This window comes from Equus quagga, chromosome 4, assembly GCF_021613505.1.
Source record: "Equus quagga isolate Etosha38 chromosome 4, UCLA_HA_Equagga_1.0, whole genome shotgun sequence".
Classification (NCBI taxonomy): domain Eukaryota; kingdom Metazoa; phylum Chordata; class Mammalia; order Perissodactyla; family Equidae; genus Equus; species Equus quagga.
The window spans coordinates 100225212-100243575 of record NC_060270.1 but is presented as its reverse complement, the minus strand read 5'-3'; the positions used below and the strand labels follow the sequence as shown (position 1 = coordinate 100243575).

The following is an 18364-nucleotide window of genomic DNA, read 5'->3' as shown; positions in this document are numbered from 1 at the left end:
AAAGGTAAGGAGCCAAGGAGGAGGATGGAAAACCAAAGGGTGTATATCATCGATGATGCCCCCTACCTTGTGGAATATTCAAGGGCAAAAAATTAAACAGAAACTTCCAGGCTTCAGGTTCAACTCAACAGAGCAGAGGCCCTGAAAAATATGCTGGCAAATTCCCTAAATAATCAATTTATTCCTCCTCTACATAAGAGTGCAAAATACACAGGCAACAGTTTCCAGGGGGTAAGTCACTAAATAACCTAGTTACAAATTAGCTACTTTGAAAATCTTCAACTACGGGGTTAATTCTTGTTAGAGATGTTTCATTTAAAACGACACCATTGGGGCCGGCCCAGTGGCCCAACGGTTAAGTGCACACGGTCCAGTTCTCGGCAGCCCGGGGTTCGCCAGTTCGGATCCCGGGTGTGGACACAGCACCGCTTGGCAAGCCATTCCGTGGCAGGCGTCCCACATATAAAGTAGAGGAAGATGGGCACAGATGTTAGCTCAGAGCCAGTCTTCCTCAGCAAGAGGAGGAGGATTGGGAGCAGTTAGCTCAGAGCTAATCTTCCTCCAAAAAATAAAAAATAAAATAAAATGACACCATTCAGGGGGCAAGGAGGGACCTTGGGAAGATGGTTCTGAGCATGAGGGGTGCACTGATTCACCACATCCTCTCTCTGGGCCCACCTCACTCCCACCCCAGGGCCCAGCTGACCCTCCTCCTTCTGAACACTGCCTCGGGGACTGCGAAGTACTGATGAGAGAGGGGGCACGGGCGGCTGCTCGCAGGTACCGTTTCTCAGGTTTGTGAGTGGTTCCAGCACTCCTCTCTTGAAGGCGGCCACTGGGTCCTGCACACAGGATCTGAGGCTCAGCATGCTTTGTAGCTGGGGCTCCTTTATCAGCAGGTCTCTGTAGGCGGCCAGCTGATGGGACCGGCAGAGCAGAGCCGCGATGCTGTGCACGAACTCGGGCACCAGGCACGTGTACGTGTTATCGGCCTGGCAGTAGTGGTAGGCCACGACCTACAGGGGAAGCAGAGCTGTCAGCATCACCTCACCCTCTCCACTCGGCTCCTTCCACGCTCTAAAACAGCGACTCAATTCTCCCGTTTGCTGAGACAACAAGATACAGTGCTTCTATTCCCTAAGACGGAGTCATGATTTAGCTTGATTCATTTGTTCCTTCCTTCACGTGCTTTGCCAATTCTAGACATATTTTTCATTGCAGCCATAAGTCCATCTTGATGACACTAAGATCAGCACAAGTTATTCTATATTGAATATAAATTAATAAAAGTCATTCATAAAACCTGAAGTCTACCCTGGCTTAAAGCAATCCCAAGCAATCCCAACGTTCTCAACATCCAAAAGTACCATCTTCACTACAATTCTGTTTTCAAAAACAGCAGCAGCTCCTTGGGAAACTCATTTCCTGCTCCCAAAAAACAGGTAATAAGGTTGGTGGCTATGAAAGCCGGCCTGTACAGTCACAGCAGCTTCCTCCTCCAGGCAGCGTGGCTCAAGACCCCTCCCCACACCCATGCCTCAAGTGACCCTGTGGGGGAGTTCAGCAGCAACACTGTTTGAAGGACCGAAATCAGAAATTACCCCATTTCTGCCTATCATGTGAAGGGACCCTGAGGAGGAGAGAGGTTCCTGTCTAAGGACCAAGAGGATGAGGAGTGTTCCCTTTGTTGGGATGGATTTGAAGTGGCAGCAGATTATTCGTTGAAGAGATCCCCAAGGAAAACGCCAGATACGGAACTCTCCTGTGAGTGAGAGGTATGATGCAGATAAATGAAAAATCTGATACTTCCCTAAATGAGGATGCAAGGAGGAATAGAATCATGAGGTAAACAAGTTGAAAAAGGTCAAACACATTCGTGTAAAGTGCCTTCTGTTTGTCTGAAGAACTTGAGTCCCTGCTGTCCCACTCAGTTGCCTCGGCTCCACACCACCCGGGCACGAGGAAGACGAGAACCACAAGCGGCTCACAGCCAAGGGCAGCAGGCATACAGGTGAAACACCTTGCCAGGGGGACACAGAGAGTCCATGGAAGACCTGGGATTAGATTCCAGGTCTGCAGACTCTTAAATAGCAGCTGGCCAGAAGAGATGTGGTGTGGCCAATTTGGAACCACCATGTGACTTCTGTTTTAGATTAAATTTATCATCAACAGTCAGAGGAGAGCTGACTGCTCTTCCATTCTCAACTGGACAGAGATTAGCAGGAACATGTGAGGACAAGTGAGCTTGTAAAAACCACTAACAAGACAGCCAGGACCACAGTCTATCGAACACGGTGTTTGACAAACGAAGTCTGGCAACCCAACGGTGGCTCATGAAGTCAATTTGGAGCCACAAGAGCTTTCTTTTTTAACAAAGTGAATTTTATAGGAAGTAAAAATAAGTATAGTCTGTAACACCTTTTTGTTTTGATGAGGAAAATTGGCCCTGAGTTAACATCTGTTGTCCGTCTTCCTCTTTTTGCTTGAGAAAGATTGTCCTTGAGCTAACAGCTGTGCCAATCTCCCTCCACTTTGTATGTGGGACGCTGCCACAGCATGGCTTGATAAGTGGTATATAGGTCCATGCCCGGGATCTGAATCCACAAACCCTGGGCCGCCAAAGCAGAGCATGCCAACTTACCCACTATGCCATCGGGCAGGCCCCTATAACACTTTTGCTTCAGGTGTGTGTGTGATCATGTGTGTGTGAGCACCAGGTCTCTAGCATAAGATTTATTTCTTCTGCAGGTCACAAAGTGGTCTGAAGAATCATGGTAGCAGCAGTGGCTCTGAATTCTGCACTACATCCCTCATGTCAGATCACACGTTCATGACCAGAGGACTGCCCCAAATCAGTGGTCAGGGCATCAGGGCTGCCCACGCCAGGTGAGGAGCAGCCCTCATCTGGGAAGCAGAAGACAGGAGCAGGGATCGGGGGCAGAGAGGCATTCATTTCAGTCTCCCTGCACCCACCTCAACCCCTGAGGTGTTCCCTTACTAGATGCCCCTCATTGCTGCCCACTTCTGCTGGTTCTCCAGCTTTACCAACTCACACCACGGCTGCCCAGGGAGACCCACGGGGCTCACCAGGAGTGAGAGGTGTAACTTATGCAGGAGGGCGGCTTATGAAGCTGTGACGAATATTGAGCAGATGGAAAATTTCAGAAAGACCTTGATAACCATGACTCTAGGAAAGGAAAGCCAGCTGCCTCTTTTATAACATCACAAGAAACCTCTGACAGAAGGATGCAGGGATCCAAGGGCCCCAGGCAACGGAGAGCAGGTGGAAGAGGCCTCTGTTGAAGGCTCCCGATCTCCTGCTTTCAGACCAAATGAAGGAGAGTACGTGCTTATAAAGGTGGATTTGTGGCGAGTGCAATATCTTCTGCTCCTTTGAGGAACTCTTTCAATCGACTGTTTAAGATGAATAAAAGTCGACTGCCAGCATCCTAAGACATTTATTTTCATTAAGACCCTTTACTTGGAGTATACTCCTACTCTATCACAATTTTATCAAAAGCTACACTTTTGCATTAAGCAATTGTTGTCTCTGTTTTAAGATTCTTTTTTTTTTTTTTTTGGCCAACCTTCCCCTTTTTCTCTTTTTTTGCTTGAAGAAGATTAGGCCTGAGCTAACATTTGTGTCAATCTTCCTCTGCTTCATACATGGGATGCCTCCACAGCACGGCCTACGAGCAGAGGAGGTCCATGCCCGGGATCTAAACCTGTGAACTAAGGCAAGCGCAGGGAACTTAAACCATTTGGCCACAGGATCGGCCCCTAAGATCCCTTTTTAAATTCATTTCTCAAAAGCCAAACTAGCAAATCTCTCTCTTTCTGGAAAGGCTCCCATGGAACAAGAGTAGATTACCTTAGAAGCAAGGTACTTCACTGCATCCTCTTTTGGTCTCTGGTGCTCAGGAGTATCAGACCCAGACCCAGGGGGCATTTTAGCCATGTTGGTACCACTTGTAGAAGAACTTGGTGAAAGCAATGGAGTGAAAGGAAGATCCTGGGAGGAATCTGAAGCTGCAGAGAAAAGAGACCAACTTCATTATTTACAACCTTGGAACAGGGGTCTGGTGGGATGTTCAACATAATTCCTGATTAGACTCACAGAGCACCTCAACAGGCCACGCGTGAACATGGTTCCAGATGCAAAGGTTCAGAGGAAAACAAGTCTCCCTCTCAGCCCTGTCTCCCACCCACCCAGGTGTCTCCCCGGAGAACTGCTGTTTCTGGTTTCCTTTATTAAATTCTTTCTGGTTTAAAAAAAAAAAAAAATCTTTCATGGCTCACTTGTTCCTGCTCACCATGTTAGAGACACTTTCTATTAACGGGTTTATTGCACAAAAAATAAGCTGTGAATAGACAAATATTTGGCTGCTCCATCCCATTTCTAAGTTAGTTTTTATACTTTTGGTGAATCCAGTGTAGAAGACAAAGGCTGTCGAGAACCTGGTACAAAAGAATTCTGCACAGACTCGTTCTGGCTTGTTCTGTCAGGAGCCTAACCCCCTCAGTTTTAGGACCCAGAATTCCCTGGGGCCCTTGATCAGGCCTCACTGCCCCATCTCTGCCCAGATAAAGGGAGCTAGGCCCTACAGGTGGGAGAACACCAGGGACGGCCGGCCTCACCCCAGCTTATAGCTCCATAAGCACCAGGATCAACGGCAGTGTTCAAACAGCTCTCTACCATGCGATGGCAAACCTGACACAGCAGCTGGAATAACTTGAGGAAAACTGGGAATTTATGTCTATCCAAACAGCAATTTCCTCCATCTATCTTAATATTAACACAAAAACTCGACAAGTAGTTCAACACAGACATACTTTTAGGTGATGGACTTGGGCTGTTGGAAGCAATCTGCCTCATGCGGCTTCCGTGGCAGCTAAGTGCCACCAACTTAGAAATGATTGCCGTCTTCCCAAAGCCCACGTTTCCAATGACCACCGCTCCTCTGTTTTCTGTCAGTTCTGTGTTCCTCAAGTTCTCTTCTATCTGGTGAAAGAGCCAATCCCTTCCCACAAACACAGAGTCTGTTGTTATGCTGGGTACTTCAAACAATAGGGGTTTCAACAAAATGTCTTGTGGCTTGTAGGGAGCAAACCGTGCTTAGGGGGAAAAAAAAAAAAAGATCATTATTTTACAAGAATGTCATAATTTTACACACTAAAAAACTCAGTTTATCATTGCCTGAGTGTTACACTCAGTATAGTCTTTAGTTTTACACCACAAGGGATCTGTTAGTATTTCCACTCTGGTTCTATGAATACTTCCATAATACCTCATTTAACATACCCTATTTGTCTTACAAAGGGTCCTATTAAAATGACTTCCGAGTCCTTTCATGCCTCTAAGCTTTCTCATGACTCAAGGCAGACACACAGAGAATTAGAGAAAGTGATGCAAGGGGCAAAATCGTGTCTCATTCAGAGTCTGAAACAGTATTTAAGACATATTTCTTCCACTACTGTATGAGTAAAATGGAAACACATTTTCCCTAGAGACAGGGCCCCAGCTCTCATCCGGGTGTGATGGCGCTCTGCCCCTTATGGTGAGGCTGTTGACCACAGTGTGAGTTACAGGTAGATGCAGGAGATGACCAACGCAGCCCAAGGAACCGAAACAAAGCTCATTCTTTGTTGGTGACAAAAAAATCCAGTGACATTAAATTACCCCTCACTTCAAAATAAGATCGTGCAGAATTATTTTTCAACTCCAGAAGCAACTTAATCACATATCCAAAATTGTTAAGGATGGCCTTGTAGCACGCCTAACAGATAAACTTCTGCACACACACACTTCACGTCATGTTTTTAAAACAGCTGGCTTAAACGCAGGTTATCACAGACTTTCCAGGGTTAGTGAATGAGCTCATCATATCCATTATCACAGTGGATGCAAAGATAAATACCTTTAACTTCCTGTGCCCTACCTCCAGCCGTATTGTGCCATGGTAGTCGAATTGACGTTCGAAGAGGAGCATTTCTCTGCCCATCTAAATAACTCAGATCTTCCAATTTGGTTGAGCTCGTCGCTGTAATATTAAACTGAAGTTTAGTCTCTTCGAAGTTGAGTTTAATATCATACTCAAAGTATCTACATTATAAATTACTAAGCAATTCCATTCAGGCTTTCACCAAAATATACTTCAAGGTGATTTTGGTTTTGTTTGCCCACCCCAGTTTATTTTGCCGGCAATGTCATTAACTGAAAAGTGGTAAAAACCAAGTGTTCCTCATTCTTAAATCAAAGTCATATTGATATGGTTGCTAGAATTCTCCATTATTCCTAGAAAGAGATGGACTTCACCAAAAATTTTTATGAAGAAACTTGACAATCATGTGTCACTCAATAAAGCTTCAGTACTTACTGCAAACACAGAGCATGGTACTAGAATCTTCTTTGCAGCTCCGGAGAGCCTTCCGCTGTGGCTGGAATTCCAACCTTGTTAGTTAAGTGAGCAGATTCTGCGTGTACAATTCCACAGTGCTCAGAACACTGAAAGTCAGCTCTTGGCAGTAAAAGCCATGTAGACTTCATTGGAAATAAACATAATCCTAAGCTTCAAATTTTTATGTATATATTATATACTATTATATATGCATGTGTTCTTTAAAATTCTAAAAATAAGGAATCTTATTTACCTCTAATCAAATCAATAAGACTCATAGCACATAGGTACCTGTCAAAAAGCATTAAGGGTTTATTCAAACATACACACAAGTTGGATTACAAAAATAACCACTACAAAATAATTTTGCTAATTCTTGGAAAATCTTACAAGCAAATATACAGTGCATGTTTTTGCCTTAAAAAAAAAAAAGAGCCTCCTCCTATATACATCTTAGGTCACAATGTGCGAAATCTAAATAAGATTAACCTAATTTGGTCTGTGGGTTAAGTGGCCCAACATAAAGTACTGCTGATCCTAGACATATGATGATCCTCTAGGATAATAAAATATAGATGTCATGTGAGGGCAAATGGGGGGGTGGAGGGAGTGAGGAGGGAGTCACATTCCAAGGGCTAAGGCCTCTAAGGGCTGGTGAAATCATAAGTGTGACCAAGTTTTGAGGGACAGAAGTCAAGCTGGGCCATCTGTCTGCTGAAAACCCTCTAGCCATCTCACTGGGCTCCGATGCAGTATCCAGCCACCCAGCCCCATCTGCCCAATCTGGCCCTTCCTATTTCCCCTCCTAAGGCCTCAGTCCTTTTCTTCATCACTGTTAGCACCACCTCTGCTCATTCCTTCATTCAACAAGCCTGGCTCCATGGCCTGGATGTGTGACGGTGTGTCCCCTCAAGCTGCATTCTCCAAAGGACCATCAACCACGTGCCCTACACCTTCATAGTCCATAGAGAAACATCTGACACCTTGACTCTGCAACAGCATACACTTAGCTTCTGTATCCTTTTGGTGCACAGCTTGTTTACAAATCGTGTACACATTTACATCAATATTCCACACAAATCTTTCCTGTTAGAAAGATTCAGCTAATTCCTTATGCAGGACTTCCAAATGGGCCTCATTTATGGGAATCCAATGGCAGCCTCTAGCTTCTCTCCAGGTCCTTTACAACCAGGATGTGTGAAACTTCCCTGGGGGCCACCAGGACCACACCCATCACTCTGACTTCCTAGAATACTACAGCTTGGAACAGACTTCCAGGCTCCTGTCTGGGACCTGGCCTCTGACCTGGGCTTCTGCAAACGCCCCTCTCCTCAGCACACCTCACTGTGAATACACCCACATTTTGGAGACTGAGGGAGACAGGGCAGCCACAGTTGTAACCCATAAGCCAGTTCAGTTCAGAGCTGGAACAGCCATGAATGTCTGAGCTGCTGCTTCAGCCCTGGAAAACAAATCACTTGGAGCCTCCAAGGGGTCTCCTACTTCCCTTCCTCCCCTGACTCCTCAGAATATGACATTCAGTTTATAATTTTGTGACAACTGAAAGGATTAAGAACATGAGACTATAAGGGGCGTTCCAAAGAAAGGATTGCAAAAAGGTCCTGGTTTGATACAGATGCAGGAGATGGTGAGGTTTCAAATACCACTGCTTTCAAATTTCCAGTCATCACAGCTTTAATCCAAAGGATACAACAAAGCGGTCTCCGCAACTCCACCGCTCTGTCTGATTCTCCCTTTCAAACACGATTGAGCTTCCTTGAGATGGACCACCACTCAGCAGGGCTGCAAACCACGAGCTGCCCGCCACCTCTGCTGTCTATGGGGTGGTCAAGGCCAGTGAGAGACGGAGAGTCAGAGCAGCGAAGCTTCAGCCCCAGCTGTGCTTCCAGGTGTTCCTCGCCTAGCAGAGCAGCCCACCTGGACCACATTCTGCCTTCTCACAGAATAGATTCTGGGACATTACCATCACAAGAATTAGACTCCCTTCCGGTATTTAACAATAAACGCTTTCAAAATTCACAACCCTACTGAGAGCCGAAAAAAATCAGAGGTAAAGCAATAATTTCATGCTGCAATAAACCTGCTAGTATCTCTACAATTAAATTAGTTATACACTTATTGCACACACACATTGTGTCTAACATCTGGGTGAGAAGTACATTTTAAGATGCTGCAGGAAAGAGGTTTTTTGGGGGCTGGGGTGGGCGGTTGGAGAAAGAAGCAGAGGGAGATTTTGCTAAGCCGCGCAAAGAGAAGCATCTGTAGAAACACCATAGACTAACCCATCAAAGGTAGACGCCACTAAGTTCAGGGTAATTACTAGTTAGAGTTTCAAGAAAATTGGCTAGTAATTGTGTTTGTTGGTTTCCTGGAAAACTAAGCACAGTTTAGTTCTGTGATCCACTTAGAAAGTAGTTCAAAAGAAAAAAAAATAGTAGTCAAAAATAGTAGAGCCCCTTTATCCAACTTCTAAGATACCACTTGAAAGGCGTCTCACTCTACTTTTAATAAAGGATAAAGTGTCCGTGTCATACATTTGGATGTGGTATACAGTAATCACCTGACGGCAGCATTCTAAATCAATTCCACTCTAAGAAATACCTTTACAAAGAACATCTCTGTATAGTGAAACCATCTCCAAACCTGGTCAACTTATTTTTATAACAGACAACTACAGGCGTCGAGACAGGCTCAACGGCAGTAAAGGCTGGCAACCTCAGTCCCCAGGGGGGCCGGGTCCCTTGGAAGAGCTGTGAAAAGAGGCCTGCCGACAGCCTCCCTTCACCGGCCAGCCCTCACCCTGCCCTCATACACCAAATCAAATTGTTTGATGCTTCCTATCAAATGGCAATTTATTTTGTTTACATGGATCGTCACATGCAAATACTTCCAAGAGACTGTAGGGCACGGGGCTTACCAACAAGCTTAATCCTAACATCGAGTGTTGCCTACTGCCCTATTTGTAGCAGCTTGCCTTCTAATCACTAGACAAACAATGCTGCATCTCGTCTATACAACCTGAATCTTTTCTTGTTTTCAATGATACTTGCAAAATCTTGCCATTCCTTCTTAACTGAGGTTCATCTTTAGGGGTAGGAGGGCGGGCAATGAAGAATCTACCAGACTCCTAGCTTGTTAACAGATACTAATGTGTAAGGCACTTGCCTATTTCCTTCCAAAATATGCTTTTGGTTTATAAAACATGCAACACAGAAGAAATGAGCACACCCATCAGGCCAGGCAGTCACTGCTTGAACCCCGAGCTAAAACTCTCCCGTGCCACAGGAGGTCTAGCTCGAGTGCGTCCATAGAAGCTAGTGAACGAGCACAGCAGAAACCAGAACGCCTGCTCTATAATCTCTGCAGCCTCCTGGAAAAGCTCAGCTCACACCCACCGTCACTTCACAGGGCAAGAGACCACATAAAAGAACATCAAGCAGAAAACACAACCCCAAATGGGGTGCTTTTAACACTGTTAATGTATTAATGTGTTTCCTAATTTTAAAATACCTTGATTAAATTGATTACAAGTTTGCTATTTTGTTGAAGTCAATAAAGCTATCAAGTTCTGGGATAGTACAAATGAACCCCTCATCCTAACTAGGTAAATATGGTCTAAAATGCCTTGGGTGCAACACATGTCGTAGATAGTAGGATGGCAGTGGGAGGACACAACAGCTTTTGGAAGAACCATCATTCGATGCGCATAAAGCTCTCCGGCACTTCTTTCTGGCAGACATGCCAAATGCCTCTTCTGGAAGGAGGCCATTTCACTTCCTTTGAAAGTGAATCAGAGTTGTGCCTCAGAACTTTTCCATTAGGGCCATTAATTTATCAGCTGCTTCAGACTTCCATTGTAAAAAACACCCAATAACAATCAGAATGGCCTGCCACATCCTGAAGGAGTATAAATTACAGAAAAATCCTTTGAAGTAGGTAGAGAGGACCTGGGTCCATGGGTTAGTAAGGGAGAATTTTTAAGCGCTATGCTGGTAACAAAGAATGACCAAAGCAAGCTCCTCTTCTACATTCCATCCAAGAGCCCTGGGTTTAGAAACTCAGGCCCTAAAAGCAGGCACGACAGCTCAGATGCAGAGTTCCTATTCCCACCCACCCCAGACTACTCTCCCTGCTTGACGACCACTCACTGACCAGTCAACTAGCAACGGCCACCACTTTTGTACTTTTTTAGCTCCAGCTGCCCCATCTTGCTAAGGCGAGTCTGTCTTGCCTATTTTCATTTCCTCCATTGAGAGCTCTCACTTCTGCTTATATTTTAAGCTGTGAGGCTCCCTTATAACTATTATACAGAAATTGGACCTCCTGTGTGTATGACAGGCCTCCACGATACAAAAATAAGTTTGAAAGCTGGATTAGAAATTCTTTGAGCTGATATTCACCAACTCACTCTAGACAACAATTCCTGTTTACCAAGATATAATAAAAAGTCATGAATTTGCTCAGGCTTAAAAGAACAAAAACCAAGAAGAGAGATTTTTGCATTTTCTTCCCTCATACACAAAAAGCCACATAGTCCAAATCATAGATTTAAAGACAGCCAGAGCAGAAAGATCACTTCAAGACCATTAAGCTCCGTCTTACCATGTTTACAGATGGGTAAACTGAGGTCTAGAAAGGGTTAAGGACCTGACCCAAGATCACAAAGCCGGCTTGTGTCTGGATTAGATTCCCAAGTGAAGAGAGTGAACACGGGGCGCCTGAGACCCAGCGAGATAACCCTTCCAGGCAGAGGTGGCCTTACCTGCAACTGAGTTGGGCCGTGGCATTATTAGCGAGCTGGAGCTCTGAGAATAAGGGACCGGACCATCTCCAGCTGAGGCGTCAGCTTTGGGTGACACGCTCTCCGCTGACCCAGTGGGCTCCTCTTCTGCCACTGGGGAGCAATTATCTGCCCTGCGATCATGAAGCACTCCCTTCTGTACCCCTAACCTTAGGCTTCCGTCCTTATTCCATTCCAAACTGGAGCCACTCCGGTCATCGTTTTCGGATGAACTTGTAATTGTGGCTGAAATGAGAGACCAAAATACTTTGAAGGAGGCCAGGCACAGCTGGGGCTGTTCAGAGTTAACACACACACACTGCCCTCCCCATGATCAATGGAAAGTTTTCCGGTCTACACAGATTTTTATCAAAGTATGTTTCATACAATGTATTTTGGTAAATTAGAAGAATGTTGCTTATCAGGGGAAATAAACTGCTAAATCATTCTACAGGGGAGGGAAAAAAACTCCGATAAGATGAAAATGAAAAAGCTGTCTGAAAGCATCTGAGAGTTAATGGTAAATCTACGTAATTTGGAGATAATGTATCCTCTTTTTAAGAAAGATGAATTGCTCTCAAAAGAATTCAGATCTCATTAAATTCCTTTGAATCTTTAAATATTTTTTTCCAAAATAACAACATCTATGTATGGGGGAAGGGGGCAGGACAGCCCAATGGTTAATACAGAAGAGATGCAGGAGAAAAATCTATGAAAACAAAAACACAAAGTCAAGCAGAGAACGCGATCTTTAGAATTAAATGTTATAACATCTGCTCAAGACGATCCAGAGAGGCTGACTTGACTTTATTCCTTTAGCAGCACAGAATGGAAAACCCCTATGTAACCCGCACCAGGATATGCAAACAAAGGAAGGGATGCTTGACTGCAGATTAAAATTTAACCTCTAAGAAAGAAAACCAGCACAGAAAAACATCTTGGCAAAAGAGGAGGAATACGATGAAGGAAAGCAGCAACAGTCACCCTACGTAGCTTCTACAAACAACCACTTCAATTCAAAGATGACGAGCTATACAAGATCCCCATGCAAGCACAGGTCGCTGTGGACCCAACACTGGCATGTGTCCTTGAGAACAGGGGCCATGTGCTCTGATCCCTTTGTGTTCCCTATTTGGATCCCGGCAGCCCGGCCCTTAACTGCCTGCGGGACTTAAATGGGAGTGCACCAGGTCAGAGTGTATTCAGAACCCGGTGGCCTAGCTTAAGCTGCTTCAGCTGCATACCCTGACGATATGACACCTTAACAGGCTGGTGAATTAGCTCCCACAAACTCTGTTATCTAGGATCAAAGAGTCTGAAGGGGTTTTGTTTTGTTTATTTTTACAAGGCTTTTTAAGGTTGAGGAATAAAGACAAAACAATTTCCTCACTGTGACCGCAGGGCATTCTGTCGTGATTCTAAAACTGTCTTTGCCCTTGCTGCTCCAGTCTGGACTTACTATCCATTGCTCGTCTCCCTATTTATTTTATTTTATTTTTTTAAGATTTTATTTTTCCTTTTTCTCCCAAAGCCCCCCAGTACATAGCTGTGCATTTTCAGTTGTGGGTCCTTCTAGTTGTGGCATGTGAGACGCCGCCTCAGCATGGCTTGATGAGTGGTGCCATGTCCACAACCAGGATCCGAACTGGTGAAACCCTGGGCCGCTGAAGCAGAGCGCACAAACTTAACCACTCGGCCACGGGGCCAGCCCCCTGTGTGTTTCTTTAAGGGACCATTCATATGAGCCTAAATTTAGCAAGTATGACTCCTTCCATCCTAAAAATGCTGGTGGTAATAGCAGCAGGTAGCATTTATTGAAGGTTTCTGTATGTCAGGGAGTGTGCTAAGTGCTTCACAGGAATACTCTAATTTATTAATAAGATTATTGCTTATCAATGGTAATTAGCTAGTAATGGTAACCCTGTTAATAAGTTGTGAGTGTGTTACAAACCTTCACCTGTAAGTGCAATGTTTGGGACTCAGAATGCTTTTCTTGCAGACATGTTGCAATCGGTTAGGCTCTACCCCAACATCTAACTTAGAGGAAAAGTTCCAGACTAGGGGTGGCGGTGATGTGTTTGGTTTTATTGCTGGGGCTGTTTTATTTGGGGGCACAATGATAAATGAACAGAAAGTCCAAGTGATGCTTTTTCTCATTTGTGCTCCCTCAGCACCATGCACTTCAGAATCAAACCCCCAAGGATCTGAGACCTAACTCAGACCTCAAGCAGTGGGAACAGAGACTGGGACTTCCCTACTTCCTGTGACAAGTGACAGCACCAGAAGCAACACTGCAGGGTCCCGGGGAAGCAGCTGAGGCCAGCATGGACGGCCTGGTCAGAGCTCCTGGACTGCAGGGACAGGATGAAGGTCCAGCTCTCACTGTCCAGTCACAAGTCTCCAGACCCCGCTGAGACGCAACACTCAGGTCCCGGCAGCAAGCGGAAGGAGAGTAGGTGGGAGAGGAAGGCCCTCAGGTGCAGGAACAGGAGCTGGGAGGGGAAGTCTCAGATGGGGTCGCCTCTTCAAGAGGAGGGTATTACAAGTTTATACTATGTTTATAAGTAGAAGATCCTCCCACTGCCTTCATGAAGTTCAGCTAAGAGACACATTCCACTGTCCACACTCGCCAGGGCCCTGGGGCAGGCAGGTGAGAAGAGCTGAAGCCAGGAGCCCTCCCACAAAGATGCCCCACTTCACAATATTCCTCCCTGAGGTCCAATACCAGATCCACCTACACGCCATGAAGCCCACGCAGCATACTTTCATCTCAGCGCAGGCAAGATTAGGCCCTGAAGCAGACCAAGGCCCCACAAGTCCAGGTTCCCTACATGACCTAAGAAGCACACCAAATGGGGAGCTCCATGGTCTTCAAGAAACAGAAAGCTGGTTCTTACCACAAATGACAAGCTACTCAAAAAGACCTATTTTTCTTCCAGGCTAACAGAAATTCAAGCTCCTAATTAAGTTAACCCAAGTCACATTCAAGTCAATATACACACACACAGACACACACAACTAGGGCAATATCTTAACTATGATGACTTTTTTTTAAAAAAAGCTCTAGGGGCTGGCCCGGTGGCGCAGCGGTTAAGTGCACATGTTCCGCTTTGGCGGCCCCAGGTTCGCTGGTTCAGATCCCAGCTGCGGACATAGCACTGCTTGGCAAGCCATGCTGTGGTAGGCGTCCCACGTATAAAATAGAGGAAGATGGGCACCGATGTTAGCTCAGGGTCAGTCTTCCTCAGCAAAAAGAGGAGGATTGGCAGTAAATGTTAGCTCAGGGCTAATCTTCCTCAAAAACAAAACAAAACAAACAGCTCTAAAAAATAAGTGCCATTTGACATTTCCTGGAGACTGGGTTATCTTTAAAGTTCCGTAACAACTCAAAAATTCTAATGTTATTCCTCCGTCCAGTACAGATGCCATCATGACTCAAGACTGGGTCTCCACCACTCTTCTAACATGCAGGATTCTGTGAAATGAGTTATGTTTCATTTCATTAGTTCCAGCCTCATGTTTTGTGAAGCTATGAGGTTGAGCTGTGCCTCACAATTTAGTATTAAATTAGGTTTCACATTGCTCATTGATTCACAGGCACTACTTCTGACTCTCCATGTCGTTTGAAAATTCCTCTTAGCCAGGGACAGTGTGTTACGGTCCACTGTGGTAACAGCACATTTAACCTGACCTTCTAGCGAACAGGGCTACACTACTTCCTAAGCACTTTCGAAGTACATTGGACATATATGTGATGCCCACATCCCACGAGAAAAGGTGGGTGGGCTAAGAACCATCAACCCTACTTCACAGATATGGAAACAGACTCGGGGGAAACTGTTATCTCACACAAACACATACACACACACACGCACGCACGCACACAGAGAGCTAGTGGTGTGTCCAAGAGCAGTCCCTCTGACTGCACATGCAGTATGTTTTCAAACTCCTTTTCCCTTGCACAGTGCTCAGCACAGAAAAGGAGTTCTGTAAGAATCTGTGGCTAAAAAATATTTTGCATTTCATGAAATCTGCCTTGTTAAAAACTGTAGCCCCTGGGCAGGGGCTAGTGGAGAAAGGCCATTCATGGGCTCACAACAGCCAGGAGGGGGTCACAGGTCACCTGGGAGTGAGGGAAGCAGAGAGATCCACTCAGTCATTAAATGTTTTCCTATATAAAGCTGCAATAAAACTGTTTTCCTTCTTCTTCCCCTCTTTCCTTCACCCGCTCTTTGCCTTTTCAAGGTTCTTTCATATGATGGATGTACACTTAAAATAGAATTTTAAAAAATCAGTATAAGTCCAGGGTCCAATAAGCAGTTTGGTGGGATCTAAAAAAGAATATCAAGAAGAAAATTAAACTGACTATAGCTTTCATCCAGAATTGTTTAGGAACTAAAAGCCCATTAATATCAAGAGTATACTACATAGAGCAGAATTCTTTTCTCTTTGAGCTTCAGAAAAGACAAGAGGTGAAAAGTGCCAGGGGCTTGGGTTCAAACCCTGGCTGCTTTCCTTCTGAGGACCTACAAGGGGGCATGCCCCTCCGGGCCCAGCACTAGCAATGGGTACATTTTTGTCTGTACTTTACAATCATCTTATGTGTTTGATGCTGTTTCTCTCTATATATTGGCTACTAGGAATCTTAAGAGTAAAACTTTCTGCCCACTTAAGAGCAAAATGAATGAAATCTTATGAACCTGACTCCTGATTTCATCTTTCTCTTGCTCTTCTTATTTCCTTTCTTCCCTGGAAAAATATTGTTCTACTAAATGTCTCTTTGTGAGCATTTCAAATCCATTGGGGAAAAAATAATTATAAATAAATAAGTATGCTTAGGAAATAACAACAATGGTGGCTAACACAAATATTATTATAGTGCTTATTATGTACAGGCTCTTACATAAGCCCTTAAGGGCTCTTCTAAGCCCTTACCATGCCTCAGCTCACTGAATATCATAACAGCCCTATGGGCAGGAAGCCCCACAAGGCCTGTTCTACTATTAGAAAACTGTGAGCATGCATCCCAAATACACGTCTTTATAAATTACGCACATGTACTACTCTAATTTATTATAATATAAAACACACACAAAAATGTACAGTTTGAAAGGATAAAAAAAAAAACCAGAAATTGACATTTTCTTCAAGCACTCCATACATTGTCTTGCATTCTCCAGTTTCAAAGCCAGGGCTCTGTGAGGAGAGTCCTTTGTCCTTCCCTGGTTGTGGCGGAAATCAGACACAAGGGCATATGTAAAGTGCCTCATGTGTCATGAGTACTCAAGGATGTTCCCCCCACACACAACTGAAGAAAAATAAAGTAGCTAAAAAACCAAACATTTTTTACCTTCTGTATTCAGTTTAACGGTTGACATGAAGAGTTTAAAAGTTAAAACACTGGACCAATGAATTGTAGATCAAACAAGAAAGAAATATAATGGTTACTTATAAAAGTGGGAGAAAGGAGGAACTGAATAAAAAAGGGAAATCCAACTACTGCAGATAGCCTCCTCCGACCTGACTGAATAAAGATCACTAACGACTTTCAAAAGAGAACGCAAAGAAAGTCTAAAATGAGATTGAGAAAAGATCAAAGAGACAAGTCAAGGAAGTGACATGCCCAATACCCTGGGCCTCTTGACCTGACAGAAGGTTCCGCTCCTCTCCTTTGCACTCACTCTTCACATGTCACACAGTTCAGGCTGCCATGCTATTTTTCGGATGTTCCCAAGTGACAAAAGGAAAGATGGCATGGAGGAAACCAGCCCGCATGAAACCTTCTGAGCAGAAATGCCAGGCTGCACTGCTCCCTCCACCCTGCTTGCAAACTAACCAACCACACAGGGAACAGAGTCTGCAGCTCCCCTGGAGTGACTGCTTCCACCTCCCTCAGCCGAGCAAGGAGAGGGCTACGGAGAAGGCACTCAAGCTAACTCACCCTCGCCTGGAATGCCACACGGAAGCCAGCCTGAGGTACCTTTGGTTCCAGGGACATTCTGGCCTCTCCTTCTTCAGCTTTCCATGGACAACAGCCTGGCTCTTCTGGGCAGCCCTGTGTAATGTGCTACAGGGCCCTGCCCCCCTTCTTGCCTTGCACGGGAGCCCTGTGCTTTGGCTTGTAACAGCCAGATCTCTGTACCAAATCTCCAGCTCAGTGCTCACCACATTGTGCAATCTGTGCTCTGCTATGACATGCAGCGAGGCCAGGGACCTGAGCCATGCATTCACAGGAGCATTCATCAGGCCCTTTGACTGTGAAAACACCTGAAAAAGTCAGCTGGGGTAGGGTGGTGGGAGAGAGGAGGACAGACCCACCTTGCTCAGCCACACTGCCCAAACTCAGTCTGACATAGCAGGTAACAGTCTCCAGAGAAAAGCCTATGAACTTAAACAACATGAAGTTTTCTAGCGATAGCACATGGCACAGTGTTGTGGTAAAGCTTCGCATAACCTGTATACTAGATGCATACATATATATATTATTGTTTATACCCTATACACCGGAGCTTCTAACATAGTCCAGTGACTCTACAGAGTTCTGGACTCTTCTGGAAAAGAACATAAAGCACTATTAGTGGTTGGTATTATTATGCACCTCTACAGCATACATCTTCCATCAGAGGTGTCAATCATTGCCATGTTTTAAACCTTTTTCAGCAACTGACAACTTGCCCAGGTCTCCAAGACCATTCTTTGGTTCCACAGTTACACAAGTTTTGAAACAGATACTGTGCCTTACCTTTATTGTCTCAGTACTAAACAAAATTGCTCTTAGTACACAGTAGGTGCCAATAAATGCTTGCTACACCAACAGAACAGCCAGAAGAATCCAATCATAGTCTGAATAAAAAGTACAGCAGGTGCTTTGCTGACTCGAATCATCACCAAGCATTTCTTCCCCACATTACACACATTACCAAATTATATATGTAATGGCAAATTTTCCTCCTTCACCCAAGAGATTAAAAAAAGCTTCTATAATTAAGGATGATTTTTTAAATTGCAGGCAATGTAGCAAAATGAATATTAACACAGATCTGAAACACTCTAAATAGTTATTACCAAATCAATTTCAAAGCATTTCAATTTAGTAGCAAGCAGGGCAATACAGGTGGCAACAAGGTAGCATTAGCATAAAATCAAAAGGGCAGGATTTACAACA

General features: G+C 44.7%; 1 protein-coding gene across 17 annotated transcripts in view; it reads right to left on the bottom strand.

Moving 5' to 3' along the window:
* TANC1 (tetratricopeptide repeat, ankyrin repeat and coiled-coil containing 1) overlaps positions 1–18364 on the bottom strand; it is a 228885-nt gene that overhangs the window by 52629 nt on the left and 157892 nt on the right. For 13 of the 17 annotated variants that reach the window (XM_046659728.1, XM_046659729.1, XM_046659741.1 and 10 more), the window contains 5 exons: positions 11182–11445; positions 5919–6041; positions 4834–5115; positions 3872–4029; positions 785–1016 (listed from right to left, as the gene is read on the bottom strand). In XM_046659728.1, coding sequence (XP_046515684.1) covers positions 785–1016; positions 3872–4029; positions 4834–5115; positions 5919–6041; positions 11182–11445 — 1059 coding nt within the window. The remainder of the gene's footprint in view (positions 1–784; positions 1017–3871; positions 4030–4833; positions 5116–5918; positions 6042–11181; positions 11446–18364) is intronic. The other 4 variants (XM_046659730.1, XM_046659731.1, XM_046659740.1 and 1 more) reach the window with 2 other exon arrangements.